Source organism: Lethenteron reissneri, chromosome 37 (genome assembly GCF_015708825.2).
Source record: "Lethenteron reissneri isolate LAM-NWPU_2019-01 chromosome 37, ASM1570882v1, whole genome shotgun sequence".
In the NCBI taxonomy this organism is placed as follows: domain Eukaryota; kingdom Metazoa; phylum Chordata; class Hyperoartia; order Petromyzontiformes; family Petromyzontidae; genus Lethenteron; species Lethenteron reissneri.
Genome location: NC_083815.1, coordinates 7,717,171 through 7,743,996, shown reverse-complemented (window position 1 = coordinate 7,743,996; position 26,826 = coordinate 7,717,171). Strand labels below are relative to the sequence as shown.

Below are 26,826 nucleotides of genomic sequence, written 5' to 3'. Positions count from 1 at the left end.
CACAATCATCTCTCAAGCTTCCTCCCAAACTGTTCAGCTTTTGATCCATTTCATTTGTCAGTGTCTCCGTTGCTGATTCACATATGCACTGATAAACAAAAGCCAGCTGTGTTTAATTTGCTTTTTGGATGAAGCTAGGCGTTAGAGACATGAGATCACAAACGGGCTTGAGAGCACTTAATAAGATGATGATAATAAAATAGGATAACCCTCACCATGCGAGTGGTCGTAAGTGTAGACATTTTGTAAAATGTGTGAATAATACATCGCTATATATGGTTTTGTTCAGCAATTAAACTGACCCGATAGAAGCATAGCATGTCAATACAGAGAAGTGTACTGGGTTGAGCAATACATTATGCAACGACTTTGAACAAAATATTAAAAGGGAAGAATCGACGGCGTTGTGGTTAGCGCGCACTGCGCTATTAATCCGACCACCGTGGTTCAATTCCGAACCTCCACTAACTCCAGTGGCGAGTGACACTTTAATCTATTCTGGCTGCTTCCTCCTCTTCAGAAACTTGCACTAACCAGCATGGTGAAGAACATATCACGGAGATGTTGTTCATGTTATACTTCCCCCGCACCTCCGATTAGCACGGTTTGTTACATACGGTGCAGAAGAAGTTCAACATACATACAGGCCTTCTTCCTGTATAGCAATTATTATAATTATGGTTTACAAAACTGTTTGTTTTTCCCATATCAAAGACAAAGGACCCCATATAGCCTCAACAGACTGTAAGGGCAAGTTCGGTGAGCAAGAACCTATTAAGGCCAGCATAGGTGGTAAGACCAGCACTATACTTGGCCACGTTTGTCTCCCCAGTGTTGCTATTCACACATCATACCCGGTTAAGGTTGAGTTGACCTCGGATAAGCTCGGCACAGGTTTACATAATGCTTGCCCCTAATGTACTGCATTTCTCCTAAGTGAACCGAGGTCACCGGGGTTACAGCGCAGTGCTCGGCATAAGCACCCGTATACGGTTGCATATTTAATCAACATTATTTATAAAATTAAGTAAATAAAAGGCTTTGTTATGACTGCTCGCATGGTATTAGTAAATTGATACTTATATAATCTTCCTAAGCACTCCTCAAGTCCATTCGTTATTTATTTTCTCTAATTCCTGGCCCTTCCATATAAACTTCTACACGCATAAAACACATGCAATAAAGATCCCTTAAATCATCCTATACATAGCCCCTTATATAGTCCTATAGAAAGTCGGAAAAACTGTTGTTAGCAAACACATTAAGGCCTACACATCCCATGACAGGTGGTATGGATGGCACCACCACCTCTGTCAATCTACTATTGGATGAAGGCTTCCCCATATGTCGATTTTACCATATTCCACCACATGTGGTTGCAAAGGGGGGAGGGGGATGGGTGGCAGAGGACAAATTTTTGATAAGACTCGCTTGTGAACTCAGCCATGGCAGGGAGTTGAACTCAGCACACCGGGTTTTGTCGCACATTTCACCAAACACTGCGCCACCGTTCCCCATAGACACAGACAAAGAGCACGAAGTGGAGATGTTTGTCTGTCTCGTCACTGGTGGGCACCTCTCAGGAATGCTAAACACAGACACGGCGCTGTCTGCGAGCGGGCTGTTTGTGAATGCGCAGGAGTGAACGCCCGCGATTAATGAAGTGGAGCGGCGCCCACAGCCCACGCCAGATGCCGCTCACAAGCGCAGCCCTCTGGCGGGCAAGGTGGTCATGTGACTCGCACTCTCATAGACCGTGGCTGCCCCACCGCCCCCCACCACCCAACAACAAACCCTTTAACCATTCCATAGCTCAAACGCACAAACAGTGCAACACTAGAATACCGGTCAGAGCTAACATCGATGGTGGATGATATCAGAACTTGTCCTGTCCCCTGGCCCCCCCCCCCCCATCACCTCCTTTATCTCCCCACACTGAGTAGCCTGGTCAAACAAGCTCCGTGACCTACACGGCGTGGAAAGGTCTTTCATCCAGCAGTGGATTGACAGCGGTTGTGGTTCCAGCCACACAAACTCTCGTGAGTGCCGTGAAAGAAAGAAATTCTCGTCAGTCTGCATGTCTACGGGGGGGTTCATAGTTTCCCTTTCTGTGTGTTGTGTGTGTCGTGGTAAATGGGTAAAGCCAGGATTTAGATAAAAATGAAAACACAATGGACTTGAGAGCACGTAGTAAGATGCATCGCAATGTTGGAGATCGTACGAGGTACAGTTTGTAGTCGTAGAAATCTCAAGTCAACACGTAACCTTAACGTCAATCAGTGAAAAGCACAACGGGGGTAAAACATTATTACGAATTATATACCTTCAGATGTAAAAGTACATAAAATGTGTCTCTCTCTGTGTGTGTCTGTGCACAATTCCGCTCTTTTAGACATGCCCGGATACTGACGAATGTGGTCTGTCGGAAGACAAGAAGACAATGCTATTGGCTGGGCTATTTGAGGATTAAAAAGATTTGCATGAGAATGCATGGCGGTATCCAACTTTAAAGATCAAAAGAAAGCCCTGTGCATTTTCATTAACAACTCGGTTTCCATTACAGCTGCCTTTTTCCAAATCCTGAGATGGCTATCTTGCCAATATAGTCTAAAGCACTGATTCCCCTATTTCAATTGAGTTTAGGTTGCTCAATCTTTATTCGTTATATGCGCTTGCAATCCTAGCAGAAGCCTTTGGGCGCAATTTCAACATTAAAATATCAGCCCTGTGCGTATTCTGAGTAAACAGAAACATTAAACCAAGCAGTTTCTGATTACACTGTTTTAAAAAGGCAGTAAAAGTGCAGGCCTGTAATTGCTTGCTCACATCGCTGCTGGCGGCAGGGCCTCGACAAGACGGAGCTCATGAGAGCCCACCCCCACTCGAGAGGGGATTTGCCCCGATCCTTGCATGTTTGCCAAACACATCGGAAGAGGTGGGTAAAACCTACACTTTACCCCACTGGCACTCCATCTGCCAATTGACTGTGGTAAGGCCATTTCTACTGCTGGGTGGACAGAGGGAGGGGTGGGGGGGGGAGCATTACAAAAAACTTGCACCACCAGGAGATTGAACAGGCAACCTCTGCATTGCAAGTCCAGTTTGTTAAACCGTTAACACCGCGGCGGTGGCAGCAAAGCTGACTATGACAAAGCCGATGAATGTGCACCAGCGTAAACAAGCAAAAGGGAATGGAATGAGCACTTACAGAACACGCAGCTTTTCCAAGCCCAGGAAGGTCCCAGCTGCCAGGTGGGAGAGGTCATTTCCAGCCAGGTGCCTGCATTGCAGAGAGCATAGACACAGCAGAGTTGTTCAAGAATGCAGACGTTTTGTTAGAACAGCTCGGTTAAATTAAGCAAGGCCTTTTTGTCCTCGTGTTGGTTCGAGCAAACGTCCCCACGCGTTGAGAAGACAGCACAGAAAACACACTCTCCTCGCTCGGCACTTCCCTAGCCAACCACCGTTGAAGCTACCGCAAATGTTAGTCTGTGCTGGTGGGGTGGTTTTTTTTTTTACACGCGAGTTTATTTTGCCTTTTCCTTTATTAAAACCGTTAAGAGCATTCCTGCAGATGAGTGATTGTTTTTTTTACTTTCAAATACAGTGATTACAGCCTCACACCACAATCCGATTTTAAACGCCTACAAAGGAGGCAACATTCACGCGTACACCAACACAATCGGTTGCTGCGTTTTGAACGAAGCAATGGACTCAACGTTAACACATTCAACGGGCGTCTTGAGATTGGTGAGAGATGCTCAAAGGCTTTGAAATGAAACGTAGTTTTCTCTTTATGTTTAAAAAAAAATACTCACACTCATCAATAGCACTGTGGCTTTAAATTGAAAAAAAAATGAAAAATAAGGAACGTTATGGGTAATCGTCCTTCTTCATCGTACGTAAGTGATATGAGTAAACATAACCTCCTGTACCATACCGTATGAATACAGGTTCAATGTGGCACTGGGCGATTGTTTGGTCATGTGCAGTGGGCCGTCGTCGGATTTATTGCAATGTGACCAGGAAAGCAAAAAGCACACAACAATGACGAGCTGATCTCACTTGAAACGGAGAGGCTGAAACCAAAAGTTCACATGTCTGGATGTCACATTTTTCTTTTCCAACAATAACCGGAAGGTAATATTAAACCCAAGTGAATTGGGTGGGCTTAGTTACATTTTACAAGCCACTGTATTATATAGCATCTATAAATTATACATCATTATTTTAGCACAAACAAGAGCCATGATATCACAAAGTGAATTCAGCCCGACGCCGTCTGAAAGAGGTGCGATGGGCTACACAATTGCTGCTTAAGTCCAAACATAGTTGAACACCATGAAAAGCAGCATCGGTGTAAGGATGCAGATTCATTGATTAAAATCAATTCTAGGACTCGAGACACAAGTGTCGAACAATGCGTTCAAGAACCATTCGTTATACCTCATAAGAATTAGGTCTACATGACACCATGCTGCTAAACTCCCGGCAGAAAAGGTAAACAAAACGTTTTGAATTATGACGATGAATCTAATCGCGAGAGGGGAGAGCGTTCGGGTGAATCATCAAAGGTCGAATAAAAAGACACTTTGTCATGGTCTCAAACAAAAATGCCCAACGTGGTCCCACACTAACATCAACTCTACCGCTGCCTGTTTGGTGGCGAGTTCCCGAGTGTGTGTGTGTGGCAAATACAGCTGGAGTCCGGTGGGGCTGCGGTATCGGGGTTAGCGCACTGCGATATGAACCCGGCAAGTTCGGACCCGAGCCCATGGCTACCATCCGTGGTGAATGTTATCCGAACCGGTCCTGGGTTTCCCCCTCACCAACCCACACTGAGCAGTGTGAGGATTCATAAAAAAACCGCTTAGTAATATGGTATAGGGAAGGCCATCATCCAGCAGTGGATTGGCAAAGGAGTGTGAATTATAGTAACATAATTTAGAAATATTTGACAAGCATAAAATGTTGCAGTTTACTTCAGGTAACATTGTGTGGTGCGTGCCTTCTGTATTTGAAACTCAATTGTTCACTCACTCTTCCTGATGATGAACACTTGTGTTGTGATCGAAACGTCGTAGGTTTTTATTATTTTCTTTGAACCTATCTATGTGAATTTACTTATAGAATGTTTACTCTGTAAGTGAAAAACTGTAAAACAGCAACTTTGAGGGGTGTATCCCAGAGATATGGAACAATCATGCGTGTCCAGGTCAACATGGCGGTGCCTGGAGGAGGCAGTACAGCAAGTACGTGCCACATTTGAGTGTTTACCCCCCCCCCCCCCCCCCCCCTAAATCGGCCGTGGGTTTTCTCCGGGCACTCCTGTTTCCTCCCACTCATAAACATCCCTCGAAACGGATTTGTCCAAACATCCATGGCTGAGAAAAGAACAGAAGCTCGGCGGAGCCGTTCCCAGTTAAACACAACAATCACCATTGCTAATTATACACCGGCCAGCTTATTCCATTAAAATTAACCAGGCAAAGCCCAAATTCAATTAGAGAGGCTGTGATGGCTGGGCAGGCAGGCCGGGTGGGTGGGATGTATATGTGCAAGTCGGTTGGCTGCATCGGCTCGGGTGGGGGGGGGGAAGCTATAGGAACACAAGCGGGAAAGGTCAGCCAATCTTCTGTGACTGAAAATATTTGCCAATTTCCAAAAAGCAAATTGCTTCCTGATTAATTGCACTGCACCGCCTGCCCTGCGAGCCCCGCGTTCATATCCTGAGTAAACAGGATGCCTGGAAGCTGGAGCTCCTGCAATCACGCTGGGCTCCGGCTAACATGCAGCCGCACGTCGCCCCTGGCAAAGGGAAAGGAATTTGCGCTGGCCATTTCAGGGCAGCGTGTTTGTAGACAGCTCCGAAAGCAAGCAGGAGGCTCCCGGTAGGTCAACATAAAGCAACACAATGGATGGGGGATGGCTTTGCAGGATGTTAATCAGATATCTCTCATTGCAAAGTCTACTCCAAGGAAACCGAACGTGTCGTTTGGCTGGTGGAAGAACGGGAGAAAAATACAAGTTGAACGAAATGGATGAAGAGCATGTGATAAATGAGTTTTCGCACTGAATGGGCTGTGAAGGCACTTGACAGGGAATAGATATGGACTTCCTTTGAAGTGATCTCGCTAAAAAAAATTCCTTAAAAGTATTCCAGATCATCCCATCTCCGTCAGCTCATTACGGATTATAAACCACAGGAGGCTAGCGAGGAGGCCTGATTAACTTCCAATAGTTGTCCGTATTTTACGACTCTCTGTCATGACCACTTCCAGACAACTACATTGTTATTTATTTCTACGTATATAATTTTAACAAGGCCCTGCCTTAGAGTGTTGGTCTATACTGATTTATTGTCCTTCTGGTTTTCCTACTAATCTGACCATGAGAGTCTTCAAGTCTGGTACCCTGGAGCAAAGTAAACAACCAAATGGAATGTCTATCTTAAATGCATTTCAATAGCAGACCGGAGACACAGAAGAATCCTAAAGAAATATTTACAATCCCCAAGATTATTGCTAATAGGCAACAGCAGTGAGTGCCTTTGAAGAGAGGTTATTGCAAGTCCTATTAAAATGCTTCCTCGCAATATTCCTGGACATTTACGAGTGATCGCTGAATTGTAGCCAGGTCACATATTGAAAAATATATATTTAAGCCCTTTGTAAATCTACTGCTGGATGAAGGCCTCCGCATACTTTTTGGTCAAGTTTCTGTTATTCATGCATGAAGTTCCATAGGTTTTGTGACCATACTCTTTGTTTTTTTTGGTAAAGTCACGTAGGTAAAAAAATAAAATACAAAATAAATGTATTTTATTTTCTTCTTAAAAAATAAATGTATTTTATTTTCTTCTTTGCTTACCTACGTGACTTTACCGAAAAAACCAAAGAGTATGGACCCTTGCAGTCACAAAAACTTCAAATCTAGAATTTGTGACCAAACCTTCACCGCACCAGTCAATGTGGGTTGGTGAACAGAGGTACTCTCCACATACGCGAGCCGTTGCTGGGAATTAAACTCGGGTTTGTCAGGCTCATAGCACTGCGCACGAACCACTTTTGCCATCGCCCAAAGTTGATCAGAATCCGAATATTAATTTATACTGAAGAAATCCGATGAGCCATGAAGCTCTTTTTCATAGATCATGCAAAGCAGCCAGCAACACACAGAGCTAGGGCAGGGGACAAGTAGGCGAGTGTGACAGCGAGTCAGGTTACACACGGTTTAAAAGCCAGAGGAAAGATGGGAGTTCCAAAGCCACGGAAAGAGGAGACCAAATGCTCCAACCCTGCTGCAGAGGCAGGCAGCTGCGCACGCGTCTCGATGCCTCCGCTTGGCTCCGCGAGCCCTCCCGGCAGGTCAGCTCTGCGACCCTTAACAGGCGCCCCGCGCAGCCGCCGAGAGACGGTGCTCTCGGCAGAACATGTCACCGAGCGGCAGTCGTCATCAATTACACGAGGCTCGCTGCACCCACGCCCAGCGGAGACGGGCGGGCATCCGGCCGCACCTCCGCACCTCCGCTCAGCCGCGAGCGCCTGGAGCCGGGATCGCCCGGGGCGGCGAGCAATGCGAGCCGCGCGCCAGCTCGCGTTCCGCACCCGCACGGGGCGGGGGCACACACGCCGCGCGCCAGCTGCGGAGGAGGGCAGCAGCGGTGGCCGCCCTCATAAGACGACGGACTACCGGACATCTGTGGAAAAAAGAGCTTTATAGCTCATCGGATTCCTCCAGTGTCAATAAATATTCTGATTATGACTTTGCCGTCTCACTGGCTTACTTTGCATGGCTTTAATCAATGTGCCGTAATGTTGTCCTACCTCGTCGGTAATTCATCTCCTGGTTAAAGCCATTCGTTGTTGGAAATTCCACTTTGCTATTGGAGGAGTGAATCTATCTTTAGAAAACCCACGGCTGACTTACACATGAAGTAGTACTTATTTTAACAACCCCGGGAGTGATGATTCGCCGAGTCAACCCCTAAATAAAATGTTAACTCATCGACCTACTTGCTACTAAAGAGCCACATGCCTGGTTAATAACAGTCATAATAATAATTATTAGTATTTTGTGAATCCACCGTAGGAGACCTGCAGATACTGTTGGTCAGGGGGTTGTTTGACCATACTTCACTGTACTGGTCGGTATGTGTTGGCGAAGGGAGAGGCCACGACCAGTTCAGATATTACTTGCCACTTAAGTTAACCGTGGCCAGGAATGAAACTCAGGTCACAAGGTTCAGAGGCACAGTGTGTTAACCACTGTGCCACCCCTCCACCCCTCTCAATACACATAATGAGATGGAATTATCAGTTCCATCCAAATTGTGGTTTCGCATTAAGTGCTCAAAAAACTTGGCTTTGGCAAACATTGGAGAAAAAACTAATTCAAGTGATGGGTGTTTTGTGGTGCAATTTGTGACCTAGAGCAGACCATTAAAACCCTACGTAGAGCATCAGTCAGCCTCCCAAACTTTAACCAGAGTTTCGAACACATTTACTCATTGTACCTTGATTATTTTAGCAGCGAAGAACAAATATAATTTGCTCGGCGAGGCAAGCTTCCGCAAACACACATTTCCCTCTTGCAAACATTAGGGCCTGAGGTTTTGTTTTTTGTTAAATTCCCATCAGCTGACTGTACTCCAATTATAAATGATTTTTCGTCCATATCACACTGCAGCCAGAGGCGATATTTGGACCCCGGTAAGTGGATGGGTTTAAAAGCAGAACAACGTCTTTAACTTTTTAGTTTACTACTCCGTGGTGCCTCGCTTTCTGTCCGCATGACAGCAGCGGAACAAGACAGCCTCCCATCCAATGCTGCGAGATTTGGCGCTTTTCAAATGACGGTGAGGCCCAGATGACGATTGACTCCGACGGCCAAACCAAAACGATTAACAAAAATGCGCGCTTGCGCAATTAAAGGCGAAACTGTGGAAGGCAGCAGGGCGGGTCTACGTTTGGTTGCATGAAATGGTGTGATTATATGCGCAAAGAGGTAATTATATTCCGTGATTGTATATTATTACGCGATTATATGCATAAAAAGGATTAACCATGCGATTATATGCAAAAAGAGGCAGGCTCGGATACCTGCAGTTCCACGCACTGTACTTTACATTTAAACACCGCGTTAAATGTTCTTAGTTGCTGTTGAGCCAACAAACACCTGGACTAGCATACGTGTGTAGTGGCATAGAATCGGTCACTTAGCAGCACAGCGCTTGTTGCTGGCAGTGAAGGGGATCTGCAGCTACAGCAGCCCTGACTGGCAGCAGGCCACGTGATAGACCAGAGAGAGGGATGTAGGGGAAAGGTCACGGAAGGGGCACGTCGAGAACCTGCTAGTAGGTTCCAGCAGGGGGCGTGGCCGGGGCGGAGCCAGGACACGCTGACAGTATAAGAGGGGCTCCGAGAGGGGAGCTCGGGGCTGTCGTTTCTGTCGTGCTGCTGGAGTCTTCGTCACCGTCACCGCCTTCACCATCGCGACGTTGCCAGTCAGGCAGTCTGCCAGCTGTCCTGACTAGGAACCGTAGTTGCTAAGTGTTACTGTCAGGCCGTGTTAATAAGCAGAGTGCCTCCTACTCTTAGTGTCCCTGAGTCAGTCACTACACACACACACCTTGCGCAGTAGAGTATTGCTGCAAGAAGGTGATTTTAATTTGAAAAATTATCCAAAGCCACGTATTTACAAATAATTATCGTATTATAATAAGCGGTGGTGACGCACCCCAAAGACAACAGTTTTACAGCTCGTTGTATACAATATAAATACATATTTGCTTTAACAATCATTCAGGTGCTCATATCTACTGGTGGCCCCTGAGCCAACAGTGGAAATTCCACATTACTATGGTGGGAACCAACCTCTCCATAAGATTTTGCACACAGGAGCTCTCATTTTTATTAACCTTGGGTGCTGCGGTGGCGAGATAACTCCCTGGGCTGTTACGCACGAGATCGTGGGTTCAATCTCGACCTTGACGCCTGTATATTTGGAGTTTGCATGTCTATCTCCCCCACCACTGGTAACATGGATTTTTCTTCAGGTCCTCCAGTTTTTCCCTCCACACATATAGAGAAACATGCGTTGAGAGGATTTTGGCTGCTATAAATGTCCACGTGATACACCACTTTGTTGAGATGTCATCTTTGGCCAGGTTGCTTCTCAAAAAGAGCTTTTTAGCTTAGTGGGCCTTACTTTGTCAAATAAAAATTGTATAGTTTTTTTAGTTTAACCTAGGAGGGATGATGGGCTGAACCGATCCTTATAGGCTGGTAGTCGAACTCGCAAACCTGAATCTCCCGAGCCTAGCGGCAGCCAGCGATAAAACACGACCGCGATTGTAACCCGGCGCGATTCCATTTGCACACGGGGGTGGTAATTACACACGATTACGAGCGAGTGTGTACAACGTTGAAATGTTAACAGCGGGGCGACACGCGGCACCGAATGCCAGCTGCGCACAAAACAAGTGTGTCATGTACTTCTGGCGTTGTGCCTCAATAGGGTGCATCGCCCAGTGCGAGGTACAGTGTAATGTAACTCAATCACACTTACAGTTCCTCCAGTAACTTCAGCTGCTGAAAGGCACCAGCGGGGATGTCGGTCAGATTGTTCATGCTGAGATCTCTGTTTGAGAAGACACAATAAAAAAAAGTGACAAGGGTTAGGACGGTGTTTTTTTGGTCCGCAAGGTAAAATGTGTCAGTCATGATCAACGCCGACATCACAGTTTAAACATCCGTTATTATTGCTAGCACTATGATGTTCACCATTGCACGTTTAGGGAGCGAAACAACGGTATTAACGATATGAAATAATTGTAATAATTTCCAGCCCTTTGTCAATCCAATGGTCATGGAGGATGTTCGACCATACTTGACCACGCTTATCAGTGCAGCCAGGTAAATAATGCAATAAACGGTAATATTTCAATTACCAGAATATTTCTAGTTCCAAAAGAACAATATAATATGTAGATTAACTTTTACTGAATATCATTGAATGTTGAAATTTTTTTCTCCCAAATGTATTTAAGGCTCATGCACCACCATAACATCACATGCGCCTTCATATCGCATTCATTGGACAACGCATGCATTCGTGCATTAACAAACCCATAAACCCAACATTGGGAGAGAGGTCACATCATTTCTTGTTTTATCCATAGTACTATACACAATTCAAACAACTGCATCCAAAAACATGTCCACATGCTAACCACACAATGGACTGAACAAACTCCCCCCCCCCCCATCCTCAACGTCCGTAAATGGAACCTGCTGCACACATGAGATATTTGCCCGTGCGGACAGAACCATTGTAAAGCTCACGCACTCAAGACGCCGTGCTCACCGCACGTCACTCATCGCTGCTCAAAGTGGTCGCTCGCTCGCCGCCACCGCCTTTGAGACGACTCGGGGTTAAAACGAGCGCCCTTGGCGAGCCCCTGGGAGCCCTCGGAGCCCACGCTGATGTAATGTTTGGTCAAGACGCGGTATGGGATGATGCTTTGTGCATTCACACATCACCACCTGCACATTTCCCGACCAGGTATTCTCACAGCTGGCGCATTCACACATCGCAGGTGCGTAGGAAGCTCTGCGTCTCTCAATTACCGTCCTTTTATTTTAACCTTTGTAACAGCTCATAACACGAGTAGCTCTACCACTTTGAGAGATGTGAACGGTGGTTGTTTTCTAGGTACTGGCCCCAGCAACGTGAATGTGGAATGTCCACCACTGGCTCAGGACCACCAGTGAAGAGGAGTGCCCGCCCTATGCTATTTCAAGCGGTGAGATACACCGACTTTATACTTGACTTTCCAAATGTGTGTGTCAGTTTTGGTAAACGCTATGTGAACATGGGCTGGGATTCCCCTAGGTCAACTCAGCCAGTGCAGCACGCTCAACAACAACACTGGGGAGACAAAGGCAGCCAGTTGTGAGTGGTCCCTACCAGGATATTAGTGCTCACTCACATCAATTGCCTGGACACTGTGAGGCTAAACCAGAGTTTGTTTTTGTTCCAGCAAGCTTGCATGTATCTACTGATTATATTGAAGAATGTTTGTCTTGGCGAAAGGACGGCTCTATCGTATTTATTAAACCCATATCTTTCCTGCAACCAAAATCACTCCGAATGGGCCCACTGAGCCTGGATGGGAGACTGCCTGGGGAAGAGCAGGGTATTGTAGGCAAGGGCTATGGCTAACATGTGACCGGCAGACCACAACAGTGTCATGGATTCCTGAATGTATCCGTGCGGAGGCTTGAGCGGTATCCCGACGTACACGTGGCTATTCTAAGTATTCCGGTTGCCTAAATTAGCGGCACTGGCCAAACATCTCAATGCAGGACCCTCCTGAAAAAGTGTTTTAGGACTCGGCGAGGCGTTTGTCCATAAAACAATTCATTGTATTATTATACCTTTGGGTTTTTTTTTTAAGCGTTGCTCACATTTAAAATATTCCTGTTTTCCAGCGTGCTGCATGTGTGCGAGCGTCGTCATGATAATGCATTTGTCATTGTTGGCCAGAGTCCATTTGCTTGCTCATTCGGTAATCAGTCAGCGATGCAGCCGAGCTGCAACACTGTACAGACTAGGACATGCGGTGGGAATGAAAAAAGGAGACGGAAAGAATTGGAAGAAAAAAAACGTTTGAAATAAATAAGATAAAAAAGGTTCCGACTATATCTCCTTACAGTTTAAGTGCAGATCAAAGAAGCATGAATTGGTATCGCACTGTGCATGAAGTTATGTACAGACGACTGTTCATCTGTCAACGCCACACCTGCTCCTGCATTCGGCTCAAAGCAACACAGGCTAAGACTTAAGGGCGCGCGCATTTTTTTTGTGTGCCCAGGACCTCCCAGCGCTGTGGCGGCAGTTAGCAGAGTTCATCCCTTTCTGACTGTCAAAATCAACGACGCTTCCCTCTACGGTAATATCCACGCACCCACGCGTGCACGCACCCACGCATGCACGCACGATTATGTCTGCTGGTCTGCGGTTGGCATGGCGGTTGGTATATTTATTCTGCAACGTCTGACAGGTACGTTTCACTCCCCGATTTTGCTCAGTGGCGACAATCGAGTTTGCCTCTCTCCCTGACCTGGGTCTCACTTGGGCAGACCTGGGACTCATACTTGCACACTACTTGGAATGACTTGGAAAAACCTCCCCAATTTCTTTGCACAGTATCGTCCAAAAAAAACAACAATACTCTCTTTCTATGGACAGAAACAAGATGCGCATAGAAAGCAGGGCAGCAAATAGATAACACACAATTTGCACATTATAGATTGATATTCCTGCGAATGGAATTTAAGCAAATTAATTAAGTGAGCATATTAAATCACGAGAGTTGGCAGGAGGGGGGGGGGGGCTTCAGTTCCACAAGAGGTTTCAAGTTTTTGCTCAAAGTGCTCGGAACATCATTCCCTGTAAAGACGGTCGCTGCATTGCGCGCTTTCTGATGCGCTTCTGCAGCCGTCTGGAACACTCTTCCTTCTGACGTTAGGAAGCCACTGGCGCTATGCACTTTTAAATCTATATTGAAAAATCATTTCATTGCTACTGCTTTTGCCGTTTCATTTGTTGCCCTTACCACCCAACTTCAATTAGCACGGTTGGCTACACACAGTGTGAAAGGAGTTCAACAAACATACTTAAGAACCTCCCAAGCAAGTGAAACGAAACATCTGGACATCCATGCCTAAACAACAACAACAACCATAAACAACCAGAACACACAATGGATATATATATAAAATTCGCTTCACGAGTACTATTTTACCTGCCCGATGGAGAGGACACTAGACTCCCATATAGTAGGCTGGCCAAATGGGCAAAAGCTTGCACTCCCCTCTGTAATGATGAGCTTAATCCCGTATTGACAAATACCGGGGCCCGGGCACACGAACACCCCCCCATCTCCCCCCCGCCCTAGTAGCCCGAGCAGTGAAAAGAGATCTTGGGTTGTAGCCGGCAGGCAGGCTTGCTGGTGTTGTGAGCCCCCCCCCCCATCACCGATTGACAGGCAGGACAGGGCGACGGACAGACACACACACAGGGCCCTTTGTTGTGCTTGCGGGCCAAAGGGAGAGAGAGAGATGGGAGGGGGGGGTTGAGAGAGGGAGGTGTGCGTGTGTGTGAGAGCATGTGTGTGTGAGAGTGTGTGCGTGTGTGAGAGTGTGTGCGTGTATGTGAGAGTGTGTGCGTGTGTGTGAGAGTGTGTGCGTGTGTGCGAGTGTGTGCATGTGTGTGAGAGTGTGTGCATGTGTGTGTGCGAGTGTGTGTGCGAGTGTGTGCGAGTGTGTGTGCGAGTGTGTGCGTGTGTGTACGAGTGCGTGTGTGTGAGTGTGTGCACGAGGGGGAGAGAAGGGGGGCTTGCGATTGAAGGGATTGGAGTGAGAAGGAGGGGGGGGGGACCTGTTTTGCTGGAGCCAGGGTTTGTGGGTCGAGGAGGAAGCAGGCGGTGGTGGGGGGTAGGGTGATGGGAAGAGACAGCTTATTCTTTTCAGGGAGCGGCAGCCTACAGTGAATTAGCGTGGAGTCAGGTTTCAGCGACTGGCACTAAAAAAAAACTCCGTGTCGGACGGGACGCAAGTGTAGATACTTGTAATGGAAACATTCTGGGGGACGTTAAACATTATTGCATTAGTCCGGGGTTGAGATTTAAAAGATTTTGCGCGCAATTTAATCCAGTCAAAACAAAGCAAAAAATCCATGCATCTATTTAGCGGCTTATAAAGAAGGTATGAATGACACATGTGGTAATTAAATTATATTATGCGTCAAACAACTGAATGCCGTTCCTATATAGCAAATTATCAATATATTTACGTATAGGAATATGAAATTGACATAATTGGCTCAGAGGTACCAATGGCCATGGGCATTACCCCAATGTTCTTTTTAAGGGAGTTAACATCCAAAGGAGTTGCGATACATCCATCCGGTGAATCCATTAATTCATAACTTCCACAGTTTATACAAATTAGGTGCAAGTTTTATGCTAGGATTACATAATATTTCAAGGCACAAACACTCTACAAAACGGCAACAGAACAAAAATTTGACAAGAGTCAAATATCGGACTATTGACTCAAACTACAGGCCCCCATATTGTAAATATTTTCTTTTCAATCACCAATTAAATTTGTGTACCTCTTATTTAAAATCAATTAAGCAATGCATAGTTTTATACCACGTAGGGTATGTAGTTAGTAGGCAAGCAAGCAGATACTTGGGTAGAATTATTCCACAATCGATCAATATTAGATAGCAATCGCTGTCAAAGAGCCAATAAAATCCTGCGTGGGACTTAATTGATTCGCCGGCGCAGACCCCTGGGAAAACGCGCTCTTGACTGTAAAGCAAGCCACGGCAAGCACGGCAGCGAACCGGCTCATGAGCGGAGATGCAGCTCAAGCCTGCCTTGAGCAGTGGGAATCTGCAAGGCAACAGCAGCCCGTGGCATCTTCACAAATTTATCTCGAAATCCACAAGCTGTTGCAATGCCTCGCCGTGTGGCTAGGCCAACTCTGCTCCACAGCCAGAACTGTTCTTTACCTGCTGTTGTTCGTTGCTCGTTGTGTACACGTAGTCCTTTTGTGAATCCACTGCTGCTGGATGAGGGCCTCTCCATGCCGTGCGAGTCATGGCAGTTATTTGAGCATATTTTGCCATGCTAAATCATCAATTATTAATGTATGCAAATATTTTATCACAATCAGAATCTTTATTTAGGCTGGAGAAATTCGATGAGTTGTGAAGCTCTTTCACACAGATGTTATATCATATTGCTTCTTCACCAAATCAAGGTGACTAGCGCGGTGACGTATGGTCAAACAACCCCCATGAATGACCTAGTAAGAGGAGTCCATCCAGCAGCAGACAGAGAGACTGTCATTATGATTATGTACCCTTCGGTGTGCACATGTGTGTTGACTGCGTGCTCAACTGCAGTTAAACCGACAAACTGTATGGGCAGGCTTATGGAGCATATCCATAGCCTTGCTCATACGGCGAGTGATTAAGTCCAAGTTGTTAAGAACCCAATCAGACCCTGCAAGGGTTTTGAAAAACCATATGCGATTGCAGGGTTTCAGAATTGCCCTGTGGCACAAAATTCAGTGGCACTGTGATTAGAGCGCTGTATGTACTCACGACAGGAAATGTATAAGTTCAAATCCTGGGTTGAGGCAGGGGGGGGGGGGGGAAGTCGCGGCCAGAGATCCACTTTGAATACCACACTTTGCGAGGAGCCAAGAGTGTTCACATCCTATGGGGAACTGGCCACCACCATATGAATGTGTAATTTATTCCACCAACTCAGGGTCTAGCAAGATGAGCATGCACGCTTGTTCGAATCACAAGAAGATATTTTTGACGATTGTTAACGTAAAAGCAAATTTTATAAATCCTTAAGCAAAATGGTCTTAAGTATGATGGCCCACCCAGTGATGACTCAATGGTATATTTGTATTTTAAGATCATTTTGGCTTGGCACCAACAAGGCGGCATGAGACTTACAACACTGGCTAAGGGCCACAAACAAGAGATGTTTAAAGGTTTAAGTTTATTTTATTTGTGATAAAGATAATGGTCCCGTTTCGCCAGTTGCCCAGCTATAATACAAGGGACGTCCGTGGGTGGTGCGTGAGCGCAGCAGCAGCAGCAACAACATCGACATTGCAGAGAACGAGGACAGGGTCCTTAAGGAATATTGCACAAGTCACAAACGAGGTATTTAATGGCCACGACTGGAACGCACGCAAATCTAAAAACAATTGTGTAAATGTAATATAGTATGATGGGTGCCGACCCATTGCTCACTGGAGCAGGAAAACAAGGATTTAGAAAGTTTCCCTGAGCAGCGGTGTATGAAGATAACAAGAATAAGGTGGAGTATACATTTGGAAAACTATATTTGGTTGATGAAATGAAACGTAGCATTGTGCTTGGCGAATAACTTTTTCAACCATAGCACAATGTAAAAGGAATATTTGTTTGATGCTATTCACCAACATAGGTTGTGTTAAGTGAACAGACAACAAACACACACAGGCTAGCAGAGCCTAGGTGTGTGTATCATGACGTCTGTAGATGGGGAGCGGTAGTGTCGCGGTTAGCGCTATGCTGCGCTACGAACCTGGCGACCTGGGTTCGATTCCCGCTCACGGCCAACACCAGTGACGATTATCTGAATCGGTCCTGGGCCTTCCATAGGTCGACTCAGCCTCAAATTAATACCTGGTGCGGTGTGTAAACGTCGCCACTGGGGAGAACAAAGGGTGTGATGCTGGCCACCCACCCCCTCGTGTACCGTTCCAGCCTTAATAGGTGCTCGCTAACAGCAAATGCCCCAACAGTCTATTAAAGTCTATACGGGGTTGTCTTTGGTGGCATCTGTCGACTCATGCAATATAACACGGATCCTAAAAATGAAAGAACATGGAACAAAAAGCTGAAAGAGTGCAAAGAGGCACGCACTGTTGCATGCTTGAAATTACTCCAAGAGACGGATGAGAGGAACACACGGATGAGGAAACAAATGTAAATTAGTGACATCGTATTGACTTGAAATGCAGTCAGTGGGCTAGAGCAGGACGCATCATCACCGACAGGGATAATGGCCGATGGGTGAAGTTCGTGACAGCATGGCAGCCCAAGGAGAGAATGTGCCCAAAAGTACGACAATCGAGGAGACGGAGCAATGAGGGCAGATAATGTGCAAGATTGAACTGGATTGTTTCATCACAAGCGTGAGGGATAATTATGATAATGATGGCGTGGGGAGGCTTTGCATCCAGCAGTGGATAGACACGGTATGATGGTGCCGATGAAGTGAATGACAATGATTGATAAAACGGGGTGGGATCAGAATGATAACCCCCAGCTGTTTTGAAAGGCACACTCTCAATAAAGCGTCAGCTATATTGTTGCCACACATCTTCCCCCGCCCCACTTCAAACTGCCATCCACTCAAGCGTCAGTCACATTTGCACCTTCGCCGCAGGATTCCAGGCGACTGACGGAACCCCCCGACCCTTAATTCGATTCTGGCACCACCTTTGCCACCGACCAATCAGCTCGAGCCGACCAAAGAAAATATGCGAAGCGAGTAGCAGGCAAATAATTGATGGCAGGGCATGCACGCGCACTGTAAATGATTCACACGCTGGCAGGCATTTCGTGGCAATAAGTCCCTCAAGCACTTTATCAAGACCAGTTCTGCTTCGGCCGATACGGTATGTGCTCCTCCGTCGCCACACAGGCGCTTTTGCACAGAGGAGAATACACCCCGATGTGAATATAGAAAATCTTGGGTGTAGTGACGGTGGTGACAGCTCTTGCCACTGCTGGTGAGGTGGGCCCCAGAGAGTCCCTCTTGATGATATTTTGGCCAGACATCTTGAAAGAGCTCGGAGTACCTGCCCACACTTCACCCCACAATACGCACCAATGTATACTGCTGGATGTAACAAGAGAGACGGGGGGGGGGGGATTTAAGAAACTGAGACCTGAACCAGCGGCTGTGATTGCAAGTCCAGTGCGCTCACAATCACACACCACGCGTGGCAGCACCCCGCGGTGGCGGTGGTTCATGCCAGTAATCTGTCAAACTGGGGGTGGGAGGGGGAGTCAGTGGATCATGTGCAGATTATGTACGCAAGACACATGCCTGCAGGGCTAGAAGGCGTCCTATATAAAACAGATCAAACGTGTACAGCTTGACCCTTTATCAATCCACTCCTCAGAATATTTGTTGAGACTGGAGGAATCAGATGAGCTAAAAAGCTTGTTTTCGCAGATGCGAACTCCTGCATTAGGGCCTCCCCATGCAATGCAAGTCGTTGGGCTTATTTGACCATACTTCACTTTCCTGGTCAGTGCAGATTGTTCTGCAATGTTCTCTGTTGACAAGAGCATCACAAACAGCCTACGACACCCTGTTGTATGCATAACGGTCACCTTACGAGGACATCCACACTATCCTAACCCTGCTTAGCTCCTGAGATGTAATGAGATCAGTCACAGTTTGGGTGATTTGGCCAATACCCAATAATACACTTGGTTTAACAATAGCAAACCTTTCAGATTTACATCTCAAGAACGTGAAATTTACAAAATCAACACGACATGATTTATATAACTGCTACTTTGAGACATGAGCTAATTCACCAGTCGGATATTGCGACATAACTGACACCAATCGGTTGGCATTATATAAAGCAGCACAGCAAGCAGGCTGCTGACATGTCTGTAGATTTTGAGTGTTTAGTTCCCCACCCACATCTCCCCACAAGACCCCACCCCATAGCCCAAGCAACAGACTGTAGGGGCAAGTGCTGTTAGCGAGCACCTGTGAAGGCCGGCACGGCACACGAGGGGGTGGGTGGCCAGCACCACGCCCGGCCGCCTTTTATCTCCACAGTGGCGATGTTTACTACACACCGCACCAGGTACTCATTTGAGGCTGAATCGACCTAGTGGAGGCCCAGGATCGGTTCAGATAATCGTCACTGGTGTTGGCCGTGAACGGGAATCGAACTCGGGTCGCCGGGTTCGTAGCGCAGCGAGCGAACCGCTACATTGGCGTTCCCCACACCTCTCCCCACACACACACATACCCACATACAGAAAATAAACATTATGGAAATAAACATATCAATCAGAAAATAGTTCCAAGCCTCAGTTTAGAATGTCCTGAATAAATAACGAATGATTATTATTATTATTTCAAATATTCACTTGTCAGCATAACAAAAATTAGGTGCTTGCAGCAAGCTGCAAAGGATATATGGTAGTCAAACTTAGAATGGGAGTTAAGAAAGCAAGCCTGGCAAACAGATTATGAATGAATGAATCAGGTGAATGAGCGCGAGGGGTTTTGCTAAGACCAGCAGAAATTTGAGCTCCCTAGTCAGGGGTGTATTGGTCCGGGCTATTGACCTTCAGCCACCCAGGACTCTTATGAAAGCTAAGCTAACATCAGTCATGGTACAGTTTCACCGACACTATCCTGTATCCTGGATAATTACTTATGCACACACTAGGGCTGAGGGCAATCGGTGGTGCAGAGGTTCGTGTACCTGTTATCAGCGCCTGGACGAGCAAAATCTAAAATGGTCATGGCACCCGCCTCCAAATCCCACCACGCTGCCCCTGGTACCCCCCTCCTCCTCCTCCACTTCTCCAACCAATATAACGAGTGGTGAAATATGGGCAAAAACAATCTTTCCAGTCAGATGCATCTAAAATAAAAATAAATGTCACGGCTAAATACTGTGAGGGAGCGACGAGGTTTAGTGCACTACAAACCCAGTGATCCGAGTTCAATCACCGGCCACAAGTTAATTCCCGAGTGATATCTGAACCGGTCCTGGGCACATACAGTAGCGCCACCAACATGCACCGACCAGTGTGGTGAAGTATGGTCAAACAGCCCCCGCGATCGATACATGAGAGACCTTCATCTGGCAGTAGATCCACAACGGGATGTAAATTCTTCTGCTCATCAAATATTAATGTGCGCATTAAGTGTGGCTAAACTGCATGTGAACCTGCTTAGATTTAATGCCTCACCCCAGCAAGTTAACACTACAAATCAGCCAATTGCTTTTAAGCACGTAAAACGAATTATCCCGCAATGTACGTATGTGTGTATGTTGAACGTCTTTCGCACCGTACGTAGCCAACCGTGCTTATCGGAGGTGCGGGGAACGGACAAACTACATTACAAAAAGCAGTTCTAAAGAAATTAGTTTTCAATCTAGATTTAAAAGGGCATCGCTCCAGTGGCTTCCTAACATTGGAAGGAAGAGTGCGTTCCAGACAGCCATAGAAGTGCATCCGAAAACGTGCAATGCAGTGACCAATACATGCTTTGGCAGTAGTGCACAAGCACAAATAACAAAAACATGAATACTGCATTTTTTACTAAAGTTATGGGACGTTAATTATTATTTTGACTACATTTAAGTTAATAAAATAATAGCATTTTCATTCACATTAAGTATGCAAATTTGGGCTCAAGATTATAATGAGCAAAGTTGTGGAAATGTTCGCTAAAGAAGCAACAAAATTTCGGAACCAGAATCGTCATTTATTCTCTAGTTGACCGATGAGCTATGCAGCTCTTTTTCACAGATGTCCAGTCTGAGTGGACCCCAACTCTAAGCGTTTAGAAAAATGTCCTTAAGAGTATTTGGCTGCTATAAATCTCCACTTGATGAGCCAATTTGTCAAGCTGTCATTTGTGGTGGCCAGGTTGCTTCTGAAACAGAGATCTATAGCTCAAGTGGGCCTGACCTGCTAAAATAAAAAAAAAATTTGTTTAGTAATTTTAGTTTAGTAAATAAATAAAAATATTGAAAGTGCACAAAGAAGAATGACAGAGTTTTGGAAGTATTGCGAGAGAAGAACACACACATCATGGGCAATAATGCTAATGACACATCATATGGACCATTAATAAGATGTAAAAGGCCTTAAACAGGGGGGAGAAAAATGAAACCAACAATATGGTATGCACGTAAGCAGACTGTGTTTACTCGATATGCACTAAAATGGAATCACATGCATCCATGCTAATATATATGCGCTGAAAACAGTAGCATCGGCTTCCACTGCTCACTGAGAAGCCTTGCTACAAAAAGAAGCCAACTTGAATGGCTGCAAGCTCGAAAAAAAAGGAAATTAAATAAAGTAAATAATGAAAAAAAGAGACGAAGGGAAAAAAATTACAATGCGTCTCTTAAGGCACCTGCATTCACAAATGCACAGTGAAAGCCAAACTGTCAAGAACGCCAATCATCCTCAAAGGGGGGGGGGGGGGGGCATTGATTTGGAAACGGCGAGCGTCTCAACAAAGCGCGTCTGCCAAGCGGCAAAGGCGGTGCATAATGCGACGAAAAAACGCGGACGGGAGGCCCCGGGGAGGAAACGCAGCGGCGGCGCACAGTGGGAACTTGTGTCGCGTTTGTGCGGGACGGGCTCGCGGAGCCGGTGCTCTCAGCGAGATACATCAGCTCCTGCTGATTCCAGCAAGGGCGCCTTCGTCTGAAATGGCGTCGCCCATTGAGACCCTGTCACCTTCCGGGTCAGAAGCCCGGCGAGGGTGGTGCCGCCGTGTGGGTTAATCTCTCCGTACGTGACCTGGGTTCTTGTGCGTCCCATCCGTTCGCGCGTCCTGTCGTCGTTTCTAAAGCTCGCCGAAATCTGAAATCGGACTTTCAAAGATCGGAACGCTAACGTTTAAAACTAAAGACTTGGTGGGATCCTTTGGCATGTTCAAGGGGCCACAGCTCTAAAAAAGTTAATTATGATAAAAACATGTACAAAATCAATACAATGCTGGAGGAGGAATTCGGTGGATTCATCTGATGATTATGATGGATATACAGGATATGAATTAATAATTTACGTGAACACAGTTTTATTTTTTATAAATTCAATAAGAAATTTTAATAATTATTACTACACTACTTCACGTTTAAGAACTTACGCGTGCACTATAATAGCTCCTTTAATATGTACATGTTTTAGAATAAAACAACACGAGCCCTCCCACTGCCCACACAGTGAGGAGTATAAATAAGGTCTGCACTGCGAGCAAGTGCCAACACGGGAACACGGAGGCATGAGCTCAGCGGCTGGTTTAATGTCTTGAATCGTACACCAGCTCCTTCCTCCGAAACTGAATCTCATGCAGCCCCTTTTGTGTGCTCGTGGATACCATCAGGCTGCTTGGGAGTTCATTGACACAATGGTCTTGGTAAGTCGCTCAAAACCCTGCCTCCCCACATTCATCTCCACAAACACAATGGACTTAGCTTGCAGAACTTAGCCACATGCAGGCACATGTAAGTATGTATGTATCGCACATGCACGCGCATATGTAAAACTCCGTTGTACAAAAAAAAGAACTTTTAGGAGCAAATGCTATTCGCGAGCACCTGTGAGATTTGCAACAGCATAAGGGGATGTTGTGGATAGCCCTATGCTTGGCCACTTAAGGCTTAGTCATCCTAGAGGAGGCCCAGAACCGGTTCAACTACTAGCAGTGGTGGGCAATTCAATTTCAGGTCAGTGGGTTTTTTGAGCAGTGCGATATCAACTGGACCACTGGTCCCCAGATGCAAACACCCACACACAAAACACAGATACACGAGCTCTCGTTTAGAAGGGTGTCCCTTTGCATTTACTACCCAGTCCCGCATCAACATACATGACCCTTGTTACATGTCTGTCAGCAATCCGAAGAATCCAATTATGGAGAGGACTCCTTAGAGCACCACTTGTTTTGTATCTCCTCCTTCGATGGGGGCAAACTCGTGCGACGGGTGGCGTGCAGGCTTAATCACACGCAAGCATCGCTCGGTAGTGGGCGAGCCCTCGACCGCGCAGCAGAGGTCGCAACCGGGTACCCGATACCCGTACCCTACCCGATACCCTGCTACCCGTACCCGGCCGGGTACGGGTACCCATTTGCGACCCTGGTGCGGCCGGGTACGGGTACGGGTAGACCGTGAGTCACTGGTGAGTAACTGTTTGTCACTCATTTCCCAACGTCTTGTCTCTTCTCACAATTCAAGTTCCTAGAATCAACCCGCCCGCGCCTGCAACATGGCTTCATCCCAGAGTTTGCAATCGGGTACCCAATACCCGTACCCGTACCCTACCCTTACCCGGCCGGGTACGGGTAAGGTACGGCCGGGTACGGCCGGGTACGGGTACCTGTTTGCGACCCTGGTGCGGCCGGGTACGGGTAAGGACTCGAAACCCGTTTGCGACCTCTGCCGCGCAGTGGCTCCGCCAGGCTGCCGACACGCTCCGGAACAGCTGCACAGATGGACAGGGACATCTCTGGAGAAGCGTGCCAACCTCCCCCCCTCCCCTGAAGCGACGGGTCTTAAAACCTCCGGGGAAAATGTCTCATCAATGTAATTTACTGTTGACTTAAAGCTTTCGTGACTGCAGGAATTTATATTCTATCTACGTGACTTTACCGAAAGACCCAAAGAATATGTAATTTACTGTGTTTTAGAAATTCCAGCAGTGTCTCATAAATGTTAACCCATTGTTTACAGTTGGCCTGTCATACAAGCATGATATATGCCAATGCACTCTATATAAATTCGGCCTCTGTCATAGGAATGTGGAGATTCCAAAACTGGCTCACAACTGCTGACAGAAAAGAGCACCCACCGAATGCTCACCCAAATTGTCTCTTGTCAGACATTACGCTCCAAGTGTTGCGAAACGTCAGGCATCATACCAAACAAGAAACAGTACAACCCGGCACGACAGTGGCGACCGTCTCGTGAGTGCAACTTGGGTTTGTTGAAAATGTATCCACAAGACACGTACGAATATGCGCACGAGTACACACAAACTCAAAGGCACAGCCGCGCATTCATTTTCTCTCTTCGAATATAAAACATTAAGAAAGCCACAACCAAGAAGGAAACCAAACTCAACATATTCTGCTGATTGTATCAAGGGACAAAGACATGCTGGGTTTTTTTTCTTTCTTCACTTAGAACTGAACAAACGTGTTACCCTTGTTGCTAGTCAAATCACTCAAAAACCTGTCGACTATACATAGTTCTTTTCGTTTATTTTCTTGCTCTTTAATCTAACACTAGACTGCCAAAATTTGTATTCTAAACTTTTAAGTAAATATCTCTCTCCCTCTTCCCCTAACTGATTATTTAAAAATATAGCTCAAGTGCCTGACATTTTAATAGAGAGTGTATTGAGAAATTAAAAAAAAAGTATTGCAGTTGGTCCGAATTACAATTTTATTCCATTTGCGCTCTTGGTGTCAAGTGGACGCAAGACTCGAGTGTCCTCACAGAACTCGCAAAGCACCTACGATGAGCATGGTTGGCTACATACGGCACGCGAAAGAAGTTCTACATAAAAAATTTAGTTAAACTATTTCTATATTACCAGGAAAGGCCCATCAAGCTGCATAGCTCTATTTCCTAAGTGACCTGGCCACACACGATAGCTCAACGAAGTGGCTTATCATCGTGTAGAAATTTAGAGGAGCCAAAAATACTCTAAATGGACGTTTATAAATGTAGATGGAAACACCGGAAGAACCTGGAGAAAAATCCACGAGACCACAGGGAGAACGTGCAAACTCTACATACACAGGCGTCGAGGTCAGGATCGAACCCACAAACGACTTGTATAACCGGCAAGGCAATTAACATCTCGCTACCGCGGCACCCAACATACACATACAGGCAAAGCGCTACAAACCCGTGATTGAGAACGGCCTGGGAAAGGAGGTATTTAATATCTCAATACTGGTGTGTTTTTTTTGGGGGGGGGGGCAAAGGCAGACACAGTTGCGTTTTACAAGATTTCAGCGTAAGCTGGGGAAAGTTACATTTGTTATTACGCACAATTTCCGTGACATTAATAGAAAAAGCAAAGGGGGTTTTCTACACATAGTTGATGATCGCATGACATGCCGAGAACTGGGTTACGAGGTCACAAGTGGAAAAAAGTGGTTCCCGCATTGGCGTAATCCTTCACGCAAAATTATACACGCCGATGTTGGGAGTGCATCCGTCTCGTATTTAAGGTGCCGTGCATTTTACATGGCGACTCCTTGTGACTTATAAACACGGGCTAAAGAATGTATATTTCAATATCTGTGTCTCACGCAAATAAAGGTTTGCGAATTAAAATCAATCTACGTACGGTAACTGCAAACGGCAGCAGATGAGATATGCTACGCTTTGGTGGACATACATAGGTATGCATACAGAACTTCTCTCGCACCGTACGTAGCCAACCGTGCTTCTCGGAGGAGCAGGGAAGGACAAGTAAACGCAAAACAACAACAAACGAGGTAGTAGGACTGCATCCATGATTCTCTCTGGTTCAAATCCAATTTGCACATTGGAGCATTATACGATAAGTTATTTTCCCACAGTGTAACAAAAAAAATGCCATACTTACAATAGGCAATAATTGCATGACCTTTTTGTGCCCGTTCATGACGTGCGATAGTGGGAAAGGTTAAGCAGATGAAAGGGCCTTAAATTGGACGGTAACAACAATGTGTTACAAGCAAGCAGACGCACTGGAAAACACGCAAACACCACCCGGCGAAACGCACAGCCGTCCACTCGCACAGACGCACCAAAGTTTGCAACACTCGGGCACGCTTGAGGACACAAAAAAGATGCCTCGTATAGCCTGAACAGACTGTTGGTGAAAATGCTGTTAGCGAGCACCTATGAAATCTGGAACGGCAAACGAGGGGGAGGGTGGCCAGCACCACGCCGGTCCACCGTGTCTCCCCAGTGGTGATGTTAACACGCCGCACCAGGTACTGATTTGAAGCAGAGTTGACCTGGTGTTCGCCGTGAGCAGGAATCGAACTCTGGTCGTCGGGTTTGTAGCGCAGAGCACTAACAGCTGCACTACCGCTCCCCACACACACACACACACATGTAACAGAGAAGCATATTCAAGAGCACACATGCAGACCTGCCTATGACTGCCACCTTGGACGCCAGACCAGCTGGGTTAATTTGTGCGCAGCGCTGCGGCAGTGTATCAAGATGTAGCAGCGCACCGTGGTGAAGTGCGGAAAGCCTAAATCGTTTAATCCTCTACAACGGAGGTTGTTTTTTTTTCACTTCCCAGTAAGAGGGGGCTTCTTGTCGTCGTGGATTTTCACGTCAGAGTTACCAATGTAGATGACGTCCGCTGTTCAAATTATTTCCCCAAGATCGTGGAGGCGTTAACCTCAAATAATGGAAGATCAGACAATAC

At 46.3% G+C, this 26,826-nt stretch overlaps 1 protein-coding gene across 1 annotated transcript in view; it reads right to left on the bottom strand.

The window, feature by feature from the left end:
- The window catches only part of LOC133351526 (leucine-rich repeat-containing G-protein coupled receptor 4-like), a 94,248-nt gene that overhangs the window by 39,601 nt on the left and 27,821 nt on the right, over positions 1-26,826 (bottom strand). The window contains 2 exon segments of the mRNA XM_061566808.1: positions 3,209-3,280; positions 10,570-10,641. Coding sequence (XP_061422792.1) covers positions 3,209-3,280; positions 10,570-10,641 — 144 coding nt within the window.